Source organism: Sarcophilus harrisii, chromosome 3 (genome assembly GCF_902635505.1).
Source record: "Sarcophilus harrisii chromosome 3, mSarHar1.11, whole genome shotgun sequence".
NCBI lineage: Eukaryota > Metazoa > Chordata > Mammalia > Dasyuromorphia > Dasyuridae > Sarcophilus > Sarcophilus harrisii.
This window is the reverse complement of record NC_045428.1, coordinates 29,103,940-29,123,854: the sequence shown is the minus strand read 5'-3', so window position 1 is coordinate 29,123,854 and position 19,915 is coordinate 29,103,940. Positions and strand designations below refer to the sequence as shown.

Here is a 19,915-nt window from a genome sequence, read left to right as displayed (position 1 = left end):
TTACAGAATTTTGAGGTCAGAAAAATACATACTATACCTGTCTGGTCTTTTGTCATTCTCAAAGCAACCTTCTGAGTTGGACCCTATTTAACCCTTTTTTAGAGATGAAGAAAATGAGTCAGGAAGACATCTCTTCTGACACTTAATAGTTATAAGAACATAGGCAAGTCATGGAACTTCCCTACACTTCATTTTTGTCATCTGTAAAATAGGAATAATAATAGCAACTTCCACAGAAGATTATAATGAGGATCTGATAAAAATAATGATTGTTAAAAAGTTTTTGTGTACCTTAAAGCATGGTATGAATGTTAGCTATTTTTAATTCTTCTAGCTTCATGGCTAGAAATAAAGTGTCCTAGAAACTCACATTTTGGTGATTTATTATATGACAGCAAGACATGGAGTCCCAGTACTCTAGATGGCCATAGAGAGCAGTGAGAGGCTCAGATAGAGATGGGCTGGCTGCTACATAGAGCTCATCTCAGACTGGATATCCTATAGACATCTCGGACTCAACAGGTCCTAAATCAGACTCACATCTGTCCCCCAAACTCTCTTTTGTTCGTAGCAAGAATGAGCAGTGACAGGTGAATAGCCAAAGTGATTCAATGATGTTGGGGCATGGCCAAAAAGGCCTTTCTTAAAAACTTTTGGGGAAACATGGGCAAGAGACACTTAGGGTGAACTGATATAGAGGGGTTTGAATGTATATTGTTGGGCAGAATTCCTTACTCCGTGACAGGGCACAGATCTGAGCTGTAGAAATGTATTACTTCATTGTCCAAGAAGCCACCAGGACTCCCAATTGTCCTTGTGACAAAATACCAATCCCTGAGATGCTATTTAGAATGTTTCATGATGGGGTTCCTCCCTATCTTACTATGGTCTCACACTCCATTCTAGGCAAAAGGGCTTTTTTTTCTGATCCTGTTTCCTCACCACAGCATTCTTTCTCCAAACTCAAGGCCATCTTTGTAGCCGGAACTCTCTCCTTCTTCATCTCTATCTCCTCCATTCAAGTCTCAACTTCAGGGCTGCTTCTTTCATAGACCTTTCCCCAATTTTTAGGGCTACCCCTATCCATTCCTGCTAATTTTTTTGTTTATAATCTATAGGTAGTTGTGTCGACTCCACTCGACCCCTGTAGGGTCTAGAACACCTGACACATAGTAGGCACTTAATAAATGCTTTCATATTCTAGTTCAAGCTTTTCCTTAGGATTTTTCTATTAAATTATGATCTGTGAGTTGGTGGAGCACAAATAACAATTCCTTGATGTTTTGACATATTGGGAATGTTTATGAGATATTTCCATGTTCTGTTGGGGTTCCTTGAGCATGACTACAATTACTAACAGCTTTCTCAGCGGTGCCTAACAGAGCAGATGTTTGTACCTGGTAAACGTGTATACCTCTGCCATAAAGAGGTTTGCAAATGGTGAAAATTTCCTTCTGTTTCTTTGGCCCACTATTGGTTTGTTTCTCTCCTGTGGGACCTGATTTCATAGAATGTTTTCACCTGCCTGCATGAAAAAAATAACTCCATATTTGCATAGATTGGGAGTTTTCATGGATATTGCCATACCTTTCTTAATTTAATGGCAGCTGGATGACTTTAATTGTAATTAGGGTCACGTGTTCATGCTTAATTAAAGAAAATGATGATAGATTTATTCACATTTGAATGAATTAGAAAGTCATGTTGGAATTTATGGCTAAATGCACATTGATGAAAAACATTATTTTACTCAATGTTGTTTTAGATTTCTAAATATAATATAGCAGTTGATAGCTAATAGTGGTTGTTTAAATAATAATAATCACAGTCCTGTCATGATAAGTTACTATTAGTGTCTTAAAATTTTTGATTATTTTGATTTTCACTGTTACCTATGTATTTTGTCTGATTTTATACTATAACCCCAAACCACAGTAGCGACATCAGAGATACAGTACTTAAAACAAAAATATTACTTTAAGCAATAGCAAAAAATATTATGAAAATAAAAATGTCAGCCACATACTTTTATTTTAAAAAATTAATCTAATTGATTTTGAGAGGTTCTGATTTCATTTCTGGAGCACCAGAATGTCATTAAAAAAAAAAAAAAAACAATAAAAAATCTTTTGTTGTTATCGTTATACTTTCAATAAGGATTCTACCTTTAAACCTTATAACAAGCCTTGTAAAAACAGTTAAGTAAAAGCCAGTGGCCAAACCTACCACTCACTGTGTGCAGTCTTTTGCATTAGGAATCTAATACCTTTCTACTAAGAGAAAAAGAATTCTAAATTATTTTATGAAAACATCACTTGCTGCTTTTATTCCCAGAATTCACTGCATTTGATGGAGATTTTTTTACTTTTTGCTTAAAGAAATAACTTTCATATTTCTCCTTTCACTTTGCATATTTTAATGAACTGATATTCATCATCATTTTCTCATGTCTTATTTTGTAAGATTTCACATTCATGTAGTATATCCTAGGATTCTTCATATCCACTATAGATCTCTCCTTGGCAATGATGACAAGTGTTTGTTAGCTGAGGTAGTTTTTAGGATTTCTTTCCTTAGGAAATGATCATAGTTTGTTAAAGAGTTTGTTCCTTTATCTATTTCCCATTTTTGGCACAAGTAGCTTAGTTTAATATGTCAGATTTTAGCTATTATATTTACCAATGCTTATTCCTTAAATTTGATTCTGATATTTCCTCAAATAAGCAAAGGTTGACAGTCGCCTGACTGCATACAGATAGCTGATTAGAAGATGATTCCTATCTATTTAATTAGATGCTGTTTTGATTTTAATAATATTATTTGAATCCAAAACTTCTTGAATCTCTTTCTGAAGAAAGTGTATATATACTTGTTGGAGTACTGGAGAGGTAGCCAGGAGGTATACTGGATAAGAGTTTTGGAGGTTAGAGTCAGACAGATTAAATCTTGTCTCAGATAACCTCTCTGGGCTTCAGTTTCCCCATCTGTAAAGTGGGAATGATAACAACAGTCCCTATTTTACAGAGTTCTTGTGAGAGAATCCAGTTCAATAACATCTGAAAGTATTTTTTGAAGACCAAGTTCACAAATCTTAAATTAAAAGGTTCTGCTCATGCTGTGTCATCTCTCTCACTAGATTTCACATTATAACATTAGAAAAATACAAATAAAATTTAGCTCAGGATTTATGGCCTAATTCACATTGTGATTTTATCTTTTAGACTGACAATATGACTGTTTCCTGAATCCAGCCTGCCAGGAGTTAAAAGTTGTAACTAATTTGCATTTTGGAGAGGGAAATAACCAATGAAATAAAACAAAACCCAGTTAGAAATGTCTGGATAAACTAAAAATATCAGTCTGAAATAGACTATAGGTTCTCTCTCCTAAATTACGATTGTTGATTAGAATAGTCCAAAAATCCCATCCCAATTTTTTTTAACCACAATATTGGTTTAATGATTTTTTTTTTTAATTAAAAGGAAAATTTCTTATTTGGGAAAGAGTGGGGATGTGGTCTTTTGGTTGTTCCAGATACAAAAACATGCCAGATGGAAAGTGACTTTCTGGTCTAGCGAGCATCAGTGTTGCTTGTGTGACAAATGACCATTGGTGCTTGGGGCTTCAGAAACGTGCCCCTCGTCAAAAAAAATGCAATTTCAAATTCCATTAGCAATGAAATGAAGGAGTGATGTTCCTCTAAGTGGTTGGACTCAGGGAATAACTCTGAAGAGAAGTTCTAGGCCTTCTTGGAAAGAAAGACTAGGTATACAAAGAGACACATCAGATATCCTCTCCCTTTTCCCTGTCTCCCCTCACTTCCCCAGCTTTCTGATTGAAAGTTCTCTTTATAGTCTGCTTTCATGAGAACTACTATAAAGTCTGTGAATTGCCCCTCAGCTTCTTTCATTCTCTTTTCTTCTTGCTCAGTTATAACTAACCTATTGAAAATTATTTTGGTGTTTAGATCCAAATAGGAATTCAATGAGAGCGAACAAAATTTCCTTTCCTTGCCCAACTTTTGCACCCACATTGCTTAAGCTTTGATAGGCCTTAATTATGCCTTAGTTTCTTCTCTTGAGGCATATTTTGGTTCTAATAAAATTTTCAGGAGGCTGGAAGACATTGTGGAATGGGGAGAATCAAGGGCCTCAGAGGTTTCTCCACTGTCTGGAGCTCAGCTCCCAGTGTTCTCTTATATTCCATGGTATTAGATGGTATTCTGAAAGTTAGTCCTAACAGAGATTCCAGTTGGACTCATTGGTTCTCCCACTGCCCCAAGATTACTATCTCAACCCATGTCTGGTATACTGATTTTTTTTTGGGGGGGGGAAGGGGAGATAAGTGTATTTCCTTCCAGTGGAAACAGTTTATCTTCCTACAGAGCATTTCCAACCTAAAAAGTGTCTCTTAAACTATCACACATATTTTTTCTTATTAAATGACTCAATTCATTCTTTAGTATTCATTTATAAGCTCTTGCTATCTGCCAAGTGCTCTGATGCCAAAAAGGTCCAGTGGCTAAATTGTCTTCCTATTGAAATAAGAAATTTGTTGGAAGGAACACAGCTAGTAAGTGTCTGAGGCTGGATTTGAACTCATGAAGATGTCTTCCTGACTCTAAGTGTATTGTGCCATCTAACTGTCCCATATTGCTTGGCACAAAGTAAGTGCTATATAATATATAAATTTTAGCTATTGTAATGATGATGATGATGATGATATCTTTCCCAGAGTTACACAGCCTCTATGTGTGTGTGTATGTGTGTGGCAAGATTCTAACCCAGATCTTCTCAGCTCCAGGAAAAGCTGGCTCTCTCTCTCCCTACCACCATGCCGTCTCTCCCGTCAAAAGCATGTGTTGTTTAATCCCTAACAATAACTCTCCATCTGGTTTAGTGTCTGGTCACATTAGTCACACCTGCACTGGACTGAGGTGGGGGAAGGATCTGAAATGTCTCTTTGATCTACTATTGGGAAGTGGGAAATAGTTGGCAAAAGGCATGCCAGGGACCCAAGGGGAAAGACACAACTTCCATGTAAAACACCCCAAGATGATAAAGAATCATCGATTTGAGATCTGAAAAATGACTGTTTATCTCCTGTATCTTCAGAGCACGGCCAGCTCGTGCTTAGTATTCCATCAGGAAAAGGGGAGACAGAGATGGAGAGGCTTTCATTTAGCAGGGCACAGTTGGACCATCATTTTCACTCCAGTAATTTCGTCTTCCCTCCGCTGCTCAGGTTAGCAGATAACAGCTACGTAGGAGATGCTGGATCCAAATGCCCCTCGTTTGCTCTCTTCTCCCCTCGGGGCCAGAGATGGTGCTCCAGTGACCGAGTTTGGTTCCTGTCACTTGTAAAAGCTGTTTGGGGAGCAAATAGTGCTAGTGATTCCATATGGCCACGTGGATTTCATTTCCATTTTTTTTTCCAGTTGAAATAAAGTGAGTCCAAATAACCTGGTTTACTGAGTCATTAGAGAATGGATCTTAGCTTCTGCAGTAAAAGCATTTCAGAAGGAAGTTTGCCAAACTCTCATCTCGTGGAATTTTTGAGTTGGAAGGGACTTTGATAATCATTTTGTCCAACCCTTTGTTGTTGTTGTTTGGTAGTGTTCGGTCATGTCCGACTCTTTGTGATAATGTTTGGGGTTTTCTTGGCAAAGGTTCTAAAGTAGTTTGCCATTTCCTTCTTCAGCTCATTTTACAGATAAGGACACTGAGGCATAATTTCCAGAGTTAAATAATGTGACTAAGTCACATAGCTAGTAAGTGTGTCAGGTAGATGAGTCTATCCATTATACTACCTTGCTGCCCCGTTTAACCCTTACCCCATAATAGAACATACAAACGGACATTCTACCTATGCTTGAAGACTGGAAGTCTTTATGATTTCATTTCATAATGGATTGAAAAGGGGCTCAGGTAGAAATTTTAGCAGGTCAGAAAACCCCATTCTGGATCCCAATAGCCTTATATATTAAAAGCAGTCTAGAAGACATCTGGAATCTAATGATCAAAACAGAAAAGACCATAATGTTTGTGCCATATAAGAATCCATTGAAATAATAGGGGATGTTTGCCTAGAAAAAAGAAGATTTGAGTTGAAATCTCTGGTAGTAGGAGTGAACATTCTCCATATCTATCCAGACTCAGAAACCAGCATACAGCAATGTGGAGGGTAGAAATTATATTGCTTTTGGCATGTGAATTCTCAGCACTTAACACAGTGACTGGCACATACATTATTTTCATTCATTTATTCATCCATTATCGCTAACCTTCATTTTTGAATGGCCATCCTTTGTAAGAAAAGTTAGGCTATTTGTCCCCAAAAGGCAGAACTGTTAACAGGAAGTTGAAGCTGGAAGTAGATAGAAGATTTCAACTCAATGTAAGGAAGATCTTCCTAATAAGTATTAGATCTACCCAAAACCAGACTGGGCTGTCCCAAGAAACAGTCAGTTCTTCCTCAATAGAAGTCCCAAGTCTGGGTGATCACTTGATGGGTAGGTGGTAGAGGGGATTATTGTCCAGGTATCGGCTCATGGTCTCCATTCTTTATCTATAAAATGAATACTTAGGAGAATATGGTCTCAAAACCTGTAATGTTATGTAAGGGTATGCTCTCACAAGAGTTAATTGTTAAGTTTGTAATGTGAGCATTTACCTCCTTAAAAATCAGTAAGTGTTATAAATCAGGGCTTGATTTTTGTTATCACGACTCAAAAAGGTGATGAAGAAAATATTAATAGTGTTAGTTAAAATTGTATCATGCTCCCATTTTTTTTCAGACAGCTGGTTGTTAAATATTTACCACAGATACACCCCTGTCTATGTTGTAAATTCTTCTATTTATCCTTGCTTCCAGGCACTGGAGTGTTATTGACATATGTGATATCATTACAATTCTCCAGGTTTTAGGAAAATTAGTCTTAAGTGTCAGTTGCCGATAGATATTATGACCTTCTTAAGTAATCTTCCAGATACAATGGAAATCTGCTGATATTTTCTGTTTTAACTTATAATAAGTCATAATATAACTTATAAATATAATGATTAATTTTTAAGTTTTTTGAAGATCAGGACAAATTCATAGGATCATCAGTCAATCAGTCAGCATTTATTAAGCATCTACTAAGTGTCTGCCATTGTATTAGGCACTGGGACATCTTAAATTCATAGAAAGGCACCTTGGAGATCACCTAGTCTCACTTCATTAGTCTATAAATAGGAAAATAGAGGCCCTCAGAGATGAACTAACTTGCTTAAGGTCAAGCTGTAATGAAAACTGAGCCCCAATCCTCTGCTTCTTTCCTCACTCTAAGGCAAGATATCCCCCACCCTGATTTCTTCCCGAGCCTTGATCATTCTCATATGTCCCATGGCTCCTGGGAGAGTGCCTCACAAATAATACATAGTTAATAAATGTGTATTGAATGATTGCACAAATAGGTAGCTGACCATGTCATAGACTAATGCACTGGACACTGAACAATTCCACCACTTTTCAGCTGCTTTTTCTTTAAAATCAAATCATCTTAATTGCTGTTGACAATCTCCATGGGCACTTTAGGGTTAGTTACAACATCTGAGAATTGGGGTAGTTTGAGGGGAAGTCCCCTTTAGACACAAGGATGTGGGTGATGGAGAGCACTGGTATTATCAGGAGTAGCCCCAGGACTAGGCTCCTTATATGCTTATCAGACCCTGGCAAACCCAGGGCAGACCCGAAATGTATGTGTCTCTCTGCCTTATATGGTCATGGTTTGATTATGAAAGGATGAATAGAGCAGCAGGGACAGATTCAGATGTGTGACCTAGAAATAAACATATTCCTTATCCCATCACAAGCCCCCAGAGCGAAACTCATGCCTCAGGCTATCTGCTGAAAAGCTCTCTTGACAATTATAAGGCAGAAATTGGGGTGGGGGGGAGAGAGAGGGGGAAAATAATGTATAGTTCATAAATAGCTGAAGCCTACATCATTTTTTTTCCTGTGCTCCCACCTACCTCCCCCCCCCCAAAAAAAAATCCTCAACATCTGGAATATTTTTCTTTGTTTGCCTTTATCTCCAGAGAAGTCTATGTATTGGGGGTGGAAAGAAGGAGGGAATGGAATATAAACTGCCACCACATCTAACGAGAGCAGACTTGATACCCTTTTGATAGAAAGAGGTTTTTAATTTTATTTTTAATTTGTGGAATAAAACAAGCATTTCCATAGCACAGTACGATAAAAAACGATTGCACGTGAAACTGCAAATGTATTATGCACAACTTGATATTCCTTTCAAATATATAACAAAATTATCATGTAATTTTTTTTTCTTTTTTTCTCCCCTCACCACACCCTAGAGATGGCTACCATTAACTACAACTGGGTGTATGTGTGTGTGTGTGTGTGTGTGTGTGTGTGTGTGTATGTATGTATGTATACATATATTTATGGGTATATAGCTGCATATATATGTAAAATTAATATATAAGTGTTTATCAGTTCTTTCTCTGGATGCAGATATTGTCTTTCTTCATATATCCTTTATAATTAATTTGGGTATTTCGTTAGATAGTTCCTAATTACATGTTAAGTTTTTTGAACAATAACTTAAAAAACAATTTGGGTTCCAAATTATTTCTCTCCTTTCCCTCTCCACCCTCACTGAGAAGACAAGAAATTTTATTTTGATTTTGTCTATGAAATCAAGCAAAACATTTTCATTTTAGTCATATTGTAAAAGAAAACATGAAATGAAAACAATAAAATGAAATGAAACGCTAAAATAAACAACAATAAAAAGTAAAACAATAATGAAATAAATGAAATAAAACTTAAAATAAATAAAGTCAAAAAGTATGATTTGGTCTAGCAGGAGATTTTTTTTACATGAGAATAGCATCCCTCTTTTGTTACTAGAAATATGACAAACAGCTCTTCATTGTGAAGGAGGAAGTAAGTGACTGACCATATGGGAGTTCTTGGAGTAGTGGTTAGTGACAAAGAAACCATACCACATTGAGTAAGCAAAAATCTTTCATTTCCATTTTCCCAATTTTTGGTCTGGGTGTGCTTCTTTCTGTTTTGCTTTTGGGTCTCAATGACATTATCTCCTTGCACACTTGATCTGCCAGTGGCTTTTTGGGTCTTCCCTGATAGCAGTTTTTTGCCTCTTTTGAGTTCACCACTACCATGAACTAGCCTATGTAGAAAGTTTACAATAAATACTTGCTTTTTTCCCTAATCCCTTGTCACTGTCATTTGAGTCCTAGAGCCCTCCCATGTAACAAAGAAAAGCAGTTCAGTGAGACAAAGAAAGCAATAGCATCTTACAATATATGCAGTTATCTATAACTGTGGTTCACCACTTGACTTGTGAGAAGAAAAAAAAAAGTGTATCCTCTGAAACCAAGATTAGTCATTGTATTCCATCTGAATTCTGATGTTTTTAGCATAGTTTTCATTTGTATTATTGAAGTCACTAGATAAGTCCACTGCTTTTCCAGAATACCCTAAACTTTCCTTAAAATGCTTTCAGAAAAGTACTATGCCTGAAATCTAAATTTAATTCACGTCTGTTCTTTTTAATTATCTATTTTATGTTGTATTTGCCACTAGAAGGTATATGTTTTCAATTTTTACCTCTGTATATATCTCCAGTGTTTAGCATGAAATACAACATGCTCCACTTATTTCTCATTTAATTGAAATACAGATAAGAGATAATTTTTGAAATCTCATTTAAACATTAGAATATGGGGCCCAAGTGATCAATTCAGTTTTACTCTCCTTGCTGAATGAACATATAAGAAGAAAGTTTTATTGGAAAAGAATCTTTTTTTTCTCATCAAAAGCAGTGAAATGGGAAATTAAGTGGTTTTATGTGGGAACTGGGTGATGGGAAGAAAGTGGTATCTTTAATCATTAACTTGACCACTCCTCCTGTCTATGGTTTCTGATTCATCTCTGCATCCCATGAATCCTTGACATTCCCCCTGAAGGATTTGCCAATCATCTCGATCCTGATATGGTGTGATGTCCCCTCAAAGTAGGAGGCAACCTAGTCTAAGCTTGGCTACCCTATTCTCTTCTCAGCATCAAAGTCTGACAGCTCAGCTCAGGTCAGCTGGATTTCCATGGAGGACTTAGGAGGCACCTCACTAGGGACTGAGTTCTGCCTGCTAATTGCCCCACTTCTAAGAGCTTACTGGGGCTCCAATTGAGATTCCAAGGTAGCTAATTCAGTCATTCAGCCAGACCTAACGTGAACTTTGGCTGCGTGTGGAAAGAGTGAAAATTGAAAGGAACAAATCTGAAATCCCCGGGGACCTCATGTCCCCTATTTCTGTGTTATTTCTACTAGCAGTTCAAGTTCAAAACCAAAAACATGGCACACATTATTTATTTAACAATATACACTTTGGATCTTCCTTCTTCCCTTCTCCCTCCCAAAAAGAACACAGTTTTTAAATTTTGTGGCATTTGATCTTTATTTGTATCCCCAGTGTATGTAATAGAGCCTTGCAAAGAGTAGGGACTTAATAAATGCTTGAATTGAATTGAATAAAGCTTAATCCATTCAACACTAAGATCTAGGTCAAGTTATAGGTCAAGCTATCTGTCCTTTAAATTAAAAGTTTTATATATAGTGACTTTTATTTAAAAACCAAAACAGTTCCCCTTGAGATCCAGCTCCACCATGGCCCCTGGCTCCAAGCCCAGCACCAGTGCTCTAACTAAGCATTCTTCCTGGGGGTGAGATGAGCCCCGTCTCTGGCCTTTGTGTTCCTTGACTCATCAAATTGGGGTTTTGTACAAGCACGTTTCAAGCTCTTAGATCCCCCTCTGTCTTCAGTTGTTATTTCTACCCATATTATTATTTGACTGTGGTAGACAACTTGTTTTCTTTTTTAAAAATATTTATTTCCCCAAATTGTATGTGAAAACAGTTTTTAAAGAATGGTTTTTTTAAAGTTCCAAATTCCTTCCCTCCCCTCCACTTCCCTGATATAATAAACAATCTGATATAGGTTTCTAAATTTTTAAATTTATAAACAATTTATAAATGGTCTAATAAAATTTCCCTTTGTGGAAAAGGAAGAAGGAGGGAGAGGGGGGAAAAGGGAGAAAGAGAAAGAGAGAGATGGAGAAAAGGGGAGGAAGGGAGAAAGAGAAGGGAGGGAAGGAGAGAGAGAAGAAAGGAGGAAGGGAAAGAGAGGAGGGAGGGAAGGAGATAGAGAAGAAAGCAGGAAGGAAAAGAGAGAAAGAAAAATACATAGAGACACACAGAGAGAGAAAATGAGAATGCTTTGGACAAGGGGCATAGAAGTGCCTAAGCAGACAATGGACAACTCTGTCTCATCACTAGCTTCATGTTGCTCTAGATGACATCTCTCTTATATTTCAATTCTAATTTCTATGATTCTCTGACATTCCATTTGATGAAAGGTGCTCAGAACTAGGGGAAATTACTGACTATAGGTTTCCTTTTATACATTTTATTTCGGTGAGGTCACATACATTTATGCCCTTACTAGAATGTCCTATACATATATGATATATACAAAATGTAGGTAGTTTGGAAGACAATGAAAGTCCTCATATAGAAATTGTTGCTTGAGCTTAGGGAAAGCAAGAGGTAGAAGGGAAGGACTAAAGAATATGGGCAATGAATCTACTTAGGAAGAGCCAGTTCAAAGGCCATGTGGTACCTGTGGTAAAATAGGAGATGGGATGTTGTCTATATGGAAGAGCCAATGGGTCAGTGATGGGGCATCCTATTGTATATAGAAAGGAATAAGGTGGTAAGAAGACTAGGAAATTAAGCAGCAGCCATATAATGAAGAATTTGAAATGCCTAGCAGAAGTTTGTTTGATCCCATAAGTAATAAGGAGTCAGTACAGATTAGTGGGTACAGTTCTAAGAAGCAAGGGAAAGTTCTGAGGAAATGTCTGGTGGGGGAGGTTGTGTCTGAAATGGGCTTTGAAATACTTTTTGCCTGAATCAGATAGGAAGAAAGAAGCAGCTAAGAAAGTCCAGGTTTTGGTTCTTCCCAGTGTTTTCTGATAGTGATTTGCATTTCTAGTATCTCTGTGTTACTCTACCTTCTAAATATTTAATTAAAAGGCACCATTATTAAGCACATATTATGTTCCAGTCAAGGCTTCAAGCTTGGTGGATCATCAATGTAAATCAATGTGCTCACTCATTGGAAAGATCTGATGGTATGTTGGATGGTCCACAGTTCTTGGAGCCAGGGTGCCGTGAATTCTAATCTTGCCTTAAATTTAGTCCCAGATTCCCTATGAGGATTGGACTCAATGGAAACTTCAGCTGTAAGTGTATTGTGCTATGATCCACTGCTCTCATCTTAGCTGCAATTTAGCTTAGTTGACAATTGTAGGAAGGTACCAGAGTGTTCCTGATGTAGCTTGGTTTCTTCAATGGGTCTGTGCTCTGGGACTTGGGTCATGAAAATTGTAATTTATTCATCCATATGAATTCAAAGTCAATGCATCCATATATTTGAAATTTCTATGAATGTTCAGATAGATACATTTTTCCCCTCCCAAACTAATGTGCTCCCCAATTCTTTCTTTTCAGGGTCGTCATGTTAAAACTGGACAGCTCGCTGCTATTAAAGTCATGGATGTCACTGGGGTAATGTATCTGCCTTTTCTCCTTTTTTAAAAAATCAGTTACCTAGATCTCCAGAATTTGAGGATGAGAGATATGCTCACTTAGTGGCTTTCAAAAGTTTCCTTTGAGAGAAGAATAAGTTTCTTACACACTTAAGGCATCACACCCAGGGGTTTAATGTACATAATTCCCAGATTGCAGTAGGAGATCGCAACCTAAATTTCTTATCCACAGATGCCTCAAGTCAATTAAGTACCACATGGGGTTGTGATGAGTAATGTGATTCAGTCATTTAAATTTAACATAGTTATCAGTAATTGAATATGAAAAGAAAATTAGAAATTTCAATTTATTAAAATAATATTAAAATCAAAGAATGTACATATACATTTACATATACATTTATACACATACACACTTGCTTCCAGGGCTATCCTCCAGTCATCTTAATTTGTATCTGGTTAGTGGATCTGGCTCTGGAGGAGAAAGTGAGACTAGGGACTTTACACAGCCCTGCCTTATTTCAGTCTAATTCACTTCCATGTCATGGCTTCACCTCCTTGATGTCACAGTCATCTTCAAGAATGAAGGACAAACAACAATAACATATGTATGCACTCTATTTGGGGGTCACCCAGAACAGAAATAGAATGAGGGTGGAAGAAGAGGATGAATTATAATGGCGATCTCAGATGAGGATCTTTATAAGAGAAAGTCTTCATTTTTTTTTTAATATGACAACTAACCTCAAATATTTCTAATGATTAAAGTCCACTGCTCTTTTGAATACTTTTTTGCCTGGATAAACAAAAGTCAGTTGAAGAATGGCATTCATTCTGTGTCTTAAATGCAATTATGCTGCTTACTCCCCTTCCTTTTGTTGACTTTATTCAAAATATTTGAATGCATTTTCCAAGAGTATAGAGAACTCCGTACATGTAAAAGATCTCAGTGGACATCAAAGGCATGCTAATATGTTTTATATTATCTTGGGGTTTGTTCAGAGAGATTTTTCAGCTACACCCAGATAAACACATGAAAGTGAAGAGAGAAAAGATTTAAATTGGGCCTGAAAGTAGATTATCCAAGACAAATAGACTTTGAATGGTTCCCACAAAGATATCAAGAATTATTCCATGTGAAAACAGAGACCAGACCACTGGGCTCTCCAACCCTATTTTTAGCTGCTTTCAGTGGCTGTTTGGTAGAAAACACTGGGAACTAGCTGCCAGGCATTCATTCATTATGAGCTTTCTTGACCTTCCCTTAATTATTGCTTCCCCATTCATTTGGATATATATATGTTATATTATTCTTATATTTTGAGTTGCATTAATGCCTCATCTTAATCAGCTGCTCATTATTCTCAGTCCCCTGTGAAATCTTCAAATGATCCTGAAAGTGAAGTCCATAGGAAGCATTTACTTTGGCTTCATATAATTCCAGAACTGGAAGAGATCTCAGAGATCAAAGATCATAGAACCTTGTTATTTTTTAAAAGCTTTTTGTTTTCAAAATACATGCATAGATAGTTTTCAACATTCATCCTTGGAAAACCTTATGTTCCAAGGTTTTTTCTCCCTCCTTTCTCCCTACCCCCTCTTCTAGATGGCAAGTTATTAATATATGTTAAACATGGGCAATTCTTTTATACCTATTTCCACAATTATCATGCTACACACACACACAAAAAAAAAAAAAAAATCAGGGGAAAAGTGAGAAAGAAAACAACAAGCAAGCTAGCAAACATCAACAAAAGTGAAAATGTAATCCACATACAGTCTCCATAGTTCTCTGTCTGGACACAGATGGCACTCTCCATCACAAGTCCATTGGAGCTGGTCTGAATCACCTCACTGCTGAAAAGAGCCACATCCATCAGAATTGATCATTGTATAATCTTATTGTTACCGTGTACGGTGTTCCACTGAGAACCTCATTACTTGGTAAATGAAGGAACAAATGCTCAGAAAAGAAAAATGAGTTGGCCAAATTAATTTTCTCATAGGCAAAACAGCTATGTAATTTTAGTACAAAAATATTAATTGCAGCTCCCATTTAGATAGCACTAAAGAACACTTTACATGCATTATCTTACTTGAGCCTTAAAACAACCTATTAGGTTGGCGCTATTAGCATTCCCATTTAATAGATGAGGAAACAAATTAAATGCCTTGCATATGTTCACATACCTAATAAGTTTTTGAGGCAGGATTTGAACCCTCTCTAGTCCAATACTGAATGTATATTCAGGTCTATTCTCAAAGGATAATAGATTTACAACTGGGGCTGTCCAGTGCAGCTTTCTCATTTGTTAGATAAGAAACTGAAAAGAAAAATAGTTGGCTATAGCTCCATAACTGAGAAATGACAAAACCAGGTACCTCTAAGCTTCCACACATAATTCTATATAGATTTAGATGGTTTTCAATTTTTACCCCCAAAAGAGAGATTATTGTTGGAGTTTTTAACAGAGGATGAACAGACAGATTTCATAGGATCTGTGAATTTGGATGGGGGGAAATGACATCTTTAATTTTATAATCTTGCTTTCTTTCGCAATCCTGTGCATTTTATTTATTTTGTGCATTTAAATGCATAATTCTGAGAAGGGCTCCCTAGATCTCTCCAGACATTGCAGAGAGATTAAGTATACCTCCTAGGCTCTTAACTTTCCTCATTTTATTGTTGGTGACAATCTGAAACTCTTGGAGTCAATCAAAACAGGTCTAAGCCTTCTTATGTGTGCAGTTCCAGCTTCTTGAGTACTTCAACACACCTATCCTCCCATTTCCTCTGTAGAAATATAGAGCAATTTGCTCAATGTACTCAGTTTATTAAATTGTTTTAGACTAGAATGACTCCATGAGAATTTAAGCTCCCTGAAAACAGAAATAGTTCTTTTTTTATCTCAGAATTTCCAGTTCCCAGGCTTGTGTCTACTACATAGGAGCAGGCATGTGCTGGACACAGCTCCAGCTGATTGTTAAATATTCAGGCTGAGCTATCCTCAAAAATCAGCAAACACTGTAATACCATGGGCTTATAGATGGATTTATCAATTGTCTCGATCAGGAAAGTGATGGAGAAAATGTTAATCATTTTGCAGATTAAATTGAAAAGTATGTCACGGGTACAGTTGGTTTTTGTTTTTTTGTTTGAAGGGGGATGGGAGAGCCAGTTGTTAAGTATCTAGCAGCATAACAGTGCCTAGAGCTACTTAATAAATGCTTATTGAATTGGAACACATGTAAATTAGAAAATAAGAAACACCAAAATCAGATCCTCCTTTTTTAGAAGAAATCTTTTTATAAAGATGTTGCCAGCAACAAAATTCTAGCCCCAGAGAATTATTATTGTAAATTAATTGGGAAGATATCCTGAAACTTTCTTTGAATGAGTGAGTACATTATAGGGGGAAAAATACATAATATAGAGAATTATATATATATATATATATATATATATATATATATATATATACATATACACAAACATATATATACAACCACATATACCCACATTTTATACTCACTACCTAGCCCTTCTCACATGGATTTTAAGATCAATGAGCCCTTAGCTGCCTTCTGTTTCATTGCTCCTTTAGCTCCATTCCATTGGAGCTATTTATTCTCTTGCCAGTCTGAGCTGGCCTTGAGATCAATCAGAATTCTGACCCCATTTTCTGATGCCATTTGTGGGATATTTAAGTACTTGCAGAGCAAGGGGTTGTTGCTCCATCTGCTTTATGGAAATATAGCAAAGAATATAATGATCTGCCCCAAAGTAAATATTTTTAATTTACAATGGTGTTACAAATAGAACTTGGTCTTCCTGTTGTTCCATGACAACCCGAGCTATGCATATAATGGGCCATTCCAAGAAAAGTGTAGATAGAATCCAGGAAGTTCTCCATCTTTGACTTGACATCATGGAAAATCCCAGCCTGACATCCTGGCTCATATCTCTTCCTTCCCTCTCTTGGTGAGTGTAGCCAGAGTGTACTTCCAGTGGAAAACCCCTGTATAATATAGCCCTTTTCCACTAATACTGTTTTCTCATCAAGTCCAATGAAATATTGCAAGAGATTCCGCCACAGAATTTTTTTAGTTTAATGCGCTGAGGAACCCCAGAATCTCAGAGGTTACTGAGACTGTACTTGGAAACCCACCTAAAACACTGAAAGAAAGCATCATTCAGCCTTTACTTAAAGACTTGTAATGATGGGGAAGGTACCGTCCCCTTAGTGGTAATAATAACAACAACAATAATAACAAGAACAACATTTGTTTAGTGTCTTAAAGGGCAGATAGGTGATATAGTGAATGGAGTGCTGAGCCTGAAAGCAGGAAGATTAGTTTTTGTGACTTGAAATCTGGCCTCAGATACTTATTGGCTGTGCGATCCTGAGCAAGTCACTTCACCTTGCTTGCCTTAGTTTCCTCATCTGTAAAATGAGCTGGAGAAGGAAATGGCAAACCATTCTAGTATCTTTGCCAAGAAAACCCTAAATAGGATCAAGAAATGTCAGACAGGACTGAAATAATTGAACAACAAATTGTGGGAAATGCTTAACTTCACTTCACTGATACTCACAACACCCTTGGGATGTAGGTCTTATTATTATCCCCATTTTACAAATGAGGAAACAGGCTGAGAGAAATGAAGTGAGTTGCCTAGAACCACACAGCTGGAGCCAAATTCTAATTTATATTTTCTTCCTTCAAGGCTTGTATTTTGTCTACTGGGCCATCTAACTGCCTACAATTAACCAATTCCACCTTTGGATAGCTCTAATTATATCAAAAAGGTCTCTGAAATATCAAGAGAAAATCTGTTGCCTTGTAACCTCCATCCATTGTTCAAATTTCTGCCTTCTAGATTCACTCCAAATAAATCAAAGCCTTCTTAGATGGTTATTTTGAATCTTTGAACACCACAACCATAATCCTTTTCCCTCCCTCCATGCCCCTAACTCTGTACTCTTCATTAGGCACTGAATCAATCTCATCAATTTCCTCTGGACTCTAGCTTATCAATCCCTTCTTCAGTTGTTGTACCCAGAGAGCTCCTTTCAGTCAGGCAGGATTGGGGCTGCCTTACAGAGTACAGCAGAGTTCTCCCCTCCCTCATTCTCCCATCTTTATGAAGACTAAGCCAGTGTTCATTTGGGGGGCTGTCAGATCTGTTAACTGTTAGAATTTTGAAAAGACTTGATTTTTTTTTTTATCAAGTACTCTATGACCTCTTTCAGGAAATGAAACAATGATTGGAACTGGAGGAACTGGGAGCTCAAATGATTTCTTAAATGTTATTTTCATCATAGCTGCCTTGCTTTTAGAACAGTCCACTCACACTGTGATCAGATTCTATAATTCTTCCTGCTTGCAAATGAAAGTCTCTAAGGGGTTAGCAGCCATCCTGCTGCCTCCAGTTCCCCCAGAGCTTTTACCTTTGCTCATTCTCTGATCTCCAAGATTTTTTTAGTTGTTAAAAATCCTTCATTATAAACTTAATCAATAGGGCAAGATTTTGTGGTTTATTAGTGTTTAACTCTTCTACCAATGAAGATAGCAACTCTTTCATAGCTTAGCAAAAGGTCATTTTGACAAGAAAATTAATCACCTCCCTCTTCAAATATGACTAGGCAGGTCCTTGGATGACTGTTCCATTCAGTTCACCAAACATTAAGTGCCTACTACTTGCAAAACATTGTATTGGGCATTGCAGGTACTAAAATAAAATAGTCCTTGCCCTTACTAGATTTAGCTATATCAAGGCTTCAAATAAACCCCCTTTCTTGGATGACCACTTACCAGATATGTTTTCATGAAAATTAACAGGAAACAGTGATCTTGTGATGAAGAGAGCCATCTACACCCAGAAAAGGGACTATGGGAATTGCGTGTGGTTCATAACACAGCATTTTCACTCTTTTTGTGGTTGTTTGCGTTTTATTTTCTTTTTCATTAGGTTTTTCTTTTGCAGCAAGATAATTGTATAAATATGCATGCATATATTGGATTTAATATATATTTCCACCAGGTTTAACATATATTGGATTACTTGCCATCTAGGAGTGAGGGGAGTGGGAGGAAGGTGGGAAAAAATGGAACACAAGGTTTTGCAAGGGTTAATGTCGAAGAAGTATCCATGTATATGTTTGAAAAATATGTTATGGAAAAGCTTTCATAAAAAAAAAAAGAATTTAATGGGGCACGAGTGGTGCAGTAGATAGAACTCTGCATCTGTACTCAGAAGACTAGAGTTCAAATATGGCCTCAGGGACTTAAATGCTGTGTGACCCTTAGCAAGTCATTAAATCCTGTTTACCTCAGTTTCTTCATCTGTAAAAGGAGATAGAGAAGGAAATAGCAAACCCCTCCAGTATCTTGGCCCAAGAAAGTTATACGGGGTCATGAAAAGTCAGAAATGACTGAAAAACAGCTGAACAATAATAAAAGAGGAATTCACCGATAACAAGAGGCAATCACAGGGACTAAGGGATGTCCCAGGATGAGAAGGTTGTTGACATATGGTGGCAAGGTCCAGCAAGTCAAGCAAAATAAAGATCCTTTATTACAGAGATTGTGTTACTTTGTACCTTAGTACCTTCCTCCCCCACTTAATGATGATGCCAGATGGGCTGCCATTATCTTGAAATAATTAAACTTGTGGGTTTCCAGAGGACAGTGGAGAAACCTATGCTGAACCCAAGTCGACTGCTACTTGCTACTAGTAACATATCTAGTAGAATGGGCAATAAAAGAGAATTCATTGAAGAAAAGTGTGACCCAAAACGGAGGTGGCCACCCATGTCATGACACCTCCCCCTCAGCATTGTGCAGCCAATCACAGAAGATCACGTCCGCTCCTTAAAGCTCTCTACAAAGGCCAGCTCTTTGCACTCAGAACAGATCTCAGACTGTAATGATGTCAGCTCAGCATTTGGCTGCTGTCTGCATTTCCAAAATGAGCCTCTCCTGGAGCATACCATATCAGTCCCAGATTCCTGACCTTGGGATGTTTACGTCCAGCGATTCCCATGAAAAATTAATCTCATAAAAATCTTCCTACTAATGTAAGAAGATTGCCTTTTTTACCTTTGAACTTGGGACAGCCCCAGAAATTCAGAACCTGGCATTTGCTTTTCCTCTCTGGGTTAGAGATCAGCAAAGCTATCTTGAGCTCCAATCCCAGCCACCCCTTCACCAGGGACAAAAATAGGTGAATGATGCCATGTCTCCCAGAAGGTGGTGACATGTATCATGTGAC

At 37.3% G+C, this 19,915-nt stretch overlaps 1 protein-coding gene across 9 annotated transcripts in view; it reads left to right on the top strand.

Annotated features, from left to right (window-relative positions):
- Positions 1-19,915, top strand: part of TNIK (TRAF2 and NCK interacting kinase) — a 401,978-nt gene that overhangs the window by 195,099 nt on the left and 186,964 nt on the right. For all 9 annotated transcript variants that reach the window (XM_031957654.1, XM_031957660.1, XM_031957659.1 and 6 more), the window contains exon 3: positions 12,605-12,661. In XM_031957654.1, coding sequence (XP_031813514.1) covers positions 12,605-12,661 — 57 coding nt within the window. The remainder of the gene's footprint in view (positions 1-12,604; positions 12,662-19,915) is intronic.